Raw genomic sequence first — 3,704 nt, 5'->3', positions numbered from 1 at the left:
AGGTGTTAGCTTTAAATCCTATAGACCACCTATCTCTGGCTGTAGGATTACAGTTCAGTCTCTTAATTCTATAGCTATAAGTACTGTACAATTTTATTTTGGGTATGTAACAAAGTATATTTGTATAATTTGAGTATATAACTGAACTATAATTATAGATTTACTCCTATTCAAATTTTTACTCTTGTTAATGTTTTAAAGATTCCTACTATTTATACTTCAGACAGAGCTGTATTTTCCCCTCTTGAAGCTCTTTGTTTTCTTCTTGCTAGACTTAAGTCTGAAGCAAACATATTTTATTTATCTTCTAAATTTCACAGAGCTCAATCATCCATTTCTTTATGTGTTAATCAATTGTTTGTTGAAATTGATGAGAAGTGGTTTCATCTTCTTGACTTTGATTATAACTATTTACTTCATCCCAACCATTTATCTGAATATGCAAATGCTTTTTCTTAGAAGGGTTGTTTACTTTTGAATCTTTGGGGAATTTTGGATTGTACTATTAGAAGGATTTGTAGGCCATCAGTTTTCCAAAGGCAAGCTTATAATGGGTATAAAAAGTATCACTCATTAAAATATCAAGGTAAGTTATATTTTATTAAACATATACTTTATTAACTATTAATTTTAAGGAGTTGTTATCCCTAATGGACTTATTGCTCATTTATATGGTCTAGTAGAGGGTAGATGTGCTGATGGAGGAATGCTTATTGACAGTCATTTGTTGGAGAAATGTGAGCAGTATACTATTAAACCTGAAGCTAATGAAACTACTCCTTTAAAGGATAGATTCTTTCAGCTTTATGGTGATGGAGCTTATGGTGTTTCTCATGTTCTTGTTTCTCCATTTTCTAATCCAACTCCAGATGAACAGGATTGGAATTCTTCAATGTCTAAATATAGGATTGAAGTTGAACATGCTTTTGGTATTGTTTTGAACAAATGGCCTTTTCTTAACTCTTTCTACAAACATAAAATTTATAATGGACCAGTAGGAAGATATTACAGAGTTGCTGTTCTTCTTACAAATGCTCACAATTGTTTTTCCCCTAACCAAGTTTCTAAAGCTTTTCATTGTTATCCTCCTAGTATTTATCAATACTTTCATGATTGAATGTAAATTTCAAAGTATTTATTAAAAATTCTATTCTATACTTGAAAATAACCTAAGTGAATTTCTCTCAAAGAAAAGAAAGAAAAGCCATTTGAAATTCCCTCTGGGAATCAATAGCTTCTTTGTACAATTCATTGTTAGCTTTAATAACAGCCTGCATATCCTCTTTAAACCGTTTGTTTTCTCGACTCTCAGCTTGCATGAATGCAAGTATAGGGTCCTCTAAGGAATTGGAGTCAGAATCTGTGTCCACTTTACCTGCAGACCTCTTTCTCTTGATCCCCCTTGCCCTCGTGGAAATGTTCTCCTTGTTTGCTTGGACATCAACAGAACCAGCATTGGTGTGACGGTCGACAGAGCCAGCGTTGGTGTGAGCAGTAACGCGTGTGTCATTTGTGAGATTGATAACAGTACTGGTATTGGTTGAAGCATCGACAGAACCGGCATTGGTCAAAGCGTCAACGGAACCGGCGTTGGTCAAAGCGTCGACAGAACCAGCGTTGGTCGAAGCATCGACCGAACCAGCGTTGGTCAAAGCATCGACCGAACCAGCATTGGTGTGACGGTCAACTGAGCTGATGCTTGAACAATCAGCAAAGTCGGCATCCGAGGACACATCAACGGAGCCAGCGTTCGTGAGAGAGCTGGCAGAAGGCTCGCTTGTGAGCTGGCTGACAGAGCCGGCTTTCGCAAGAACACCGGCAGAATCATTCGTGAGCTGGTCAACGGATCCAGCGTTCGTGAGAGCATCGATAACACATCACAATAGATATATATTAGTAAAGGGCAAAAACTGATGCAAAACAACGCACCTCTGCATTGGTAAGTTGGTCAACGGATCCTGCATGCTCCTGTCGACCAGAGCCAGCGTTGGTGAGTACTCCAGAGCTGGCATTAGTAAGCTGGCCAACGGAGCCAGTGTTGGTAAGGTTGATTATGGAGCCAGTATTCGTCACTGTGCCAATAGAGCCAGCATTGGTGAGCTGGTCAACAGAGTCTGCGTTCGTAGTATTGTTGACTGAGCCAGTGTTGGTGAGCTGGTCAACGGAGCCAGCGTTGGTGAGCTGGTCAACGGAGCCTGCGTTCGTGGTAGTGTAGACTGAGCCAGCGTTGGTGAGCTGGTCAACGGAGCCTGTGTTCGTAGTAGTGTTGACTGAGCCAGCATTGGTGAGCTGGTCAACAGAGCCTGTGTTCGTAGTAGCGTAGACTGAGCCAGCGTTGGTGAGCTGGTCAACGGAGCCTGCGTTCGTAGTAGCGTTGACTGAGCCAGCATTGGTGAGCTGGTCAACGGAGCCTGCGATTGTAGTAGCATTGACTGAGCTAGTGTTGGTGAGCTGGTCAACGGAGCCTGCGTTTGTAGTAGTGCTGACTGAACGAGCGTTGGTGAGCTGGTCAACGGAGCCCGCGTTCGTAGTGGCGTTGACTTGACCAGGAATTGAGTGCAAGGCAATTGAACCAGTATTGGTAAGTTGGTCAACAGAACCAGTACTGTGTGAGCCTTTTCCCTTGATGATACCGCGGGTACGTCCAAGTTGTAGAGATGCAGTCCGAATGGCTTCACCGGCACAAGTGTCCTCCTCCTTTTTCTATACAAATAGTTAGTACTAATTTATATAGTGAAAATAATAATAAAAAACTTACTTTACGTGCTTTCTCCTTTTCTTCATCTGATTTCTTTGCAATTGTATCTCGAACTGACCAAACAGCATCACATGGAGCACCCAATAAACTTCCATCACTTCTTTGAGCATCTAAAGCTGCAATAATAGCTTTTACAGCTGGACTATTTAAGTTCTATTAATTATAGTTAGTTAAATAAATACTTAAATTAAAATTATTACTTACTTGTGAACGGTGATAATCAAGAATTGCATTAACCTTAGTAAGAAGTGACGTATCTGTACCCATAATTCCTGCAGCTCGAGCATGGTTTGCAAATACAGCTTTAGCAGACCCTTTCTTGCCATGTTTTGCAGTATCAACACCAGCCATAACATAGCATTGAACAAGCTTGACCATTTGTCTTTCAGTCAAATCAGAACAACTGACTGTACGTGACTTGAGTGCTAGGACTAGTGGTGAAGGAGCAGGAGAAGTAAGAATATGTTCAGACACCATATTTTTTGAAGGCTTATGACCCGGGCTTGAGAGCAATTGAGGAAAAGCAAGAGTATTTGAGAGATGAGGATTCATGAGTAATTTACTAGATGCAAAGTACGTTAACAGACAGTACAAAAGTATTATGTTACATATTTGTGACACAACGTGTTTGTTACTTGACTGTAGCAACAGAGATTTAAGCAAAGGAATAAAGTTTTCTATCAGTAGCCTTGTTAGGCTACCCATCAATTATATAAACATCCTCAGTTAAGAATTGTTAAAGTTTGAGTGGAGGTTCATCAAAATTTGAGTGTCAAAATGTGTATTGCCAATATACTCTAATATTACTGTACATAATTTGAAAAGAATTAGTATAACCCATCAGAATAATAGTAAGTTGGAATGTTCTGAGTAGTGTCTGAAACATTGTAAGATTGTAAGAGCATTTATCAAGAGAGTGTTAGTTGAAAGTAACAAAGAGATCTAG

The 3,704-nt window shown here is 39.6% G+C and overlaps 1 protein-coding gene across 1 annotated transcript; it reads left to right on the top strand.

The window, feature by feature from the left end:
• Positions 1-655: 655 nt before the first annotated feature.
• Positions 656-1,117, top strand: FOMMEDRAFT_74919 (uncharacterized protein; the record flags this gene model as incomplete). The annotated part of the gene is made up of 1 exon (XM_007261886.1): positions 656-1,117. A coding segment is annotated over one exon (462 nt), but the record flags the coding sequence as incomplete, so codon positions are not given.
• Positions 1,118-3,704: the final 2,587 nt, after the last annotated feature.

The sequence above is a fragment of the Fomitiporia mediterranea genome (assembly GCF_000271605.1).
Source record: "Fomitiporia mediterranea MF3/22 unplaced genomic scaffold FOMMEscaffold_1, whole genome shotgun sequence".
Lineage (NCBI taxonomy): Eukaryota > Fungi > Basidiomycota > Agaricomycetes > Hymenochaetales > Hymenochaetaceae > Fomitiporia > Fomitiporia mediterranea.
The sequence above is the reverse complement of the archived record's forward strand: the minus strand, read 5'-3'. Positions and strand labels throughout refer to the sequence as shown.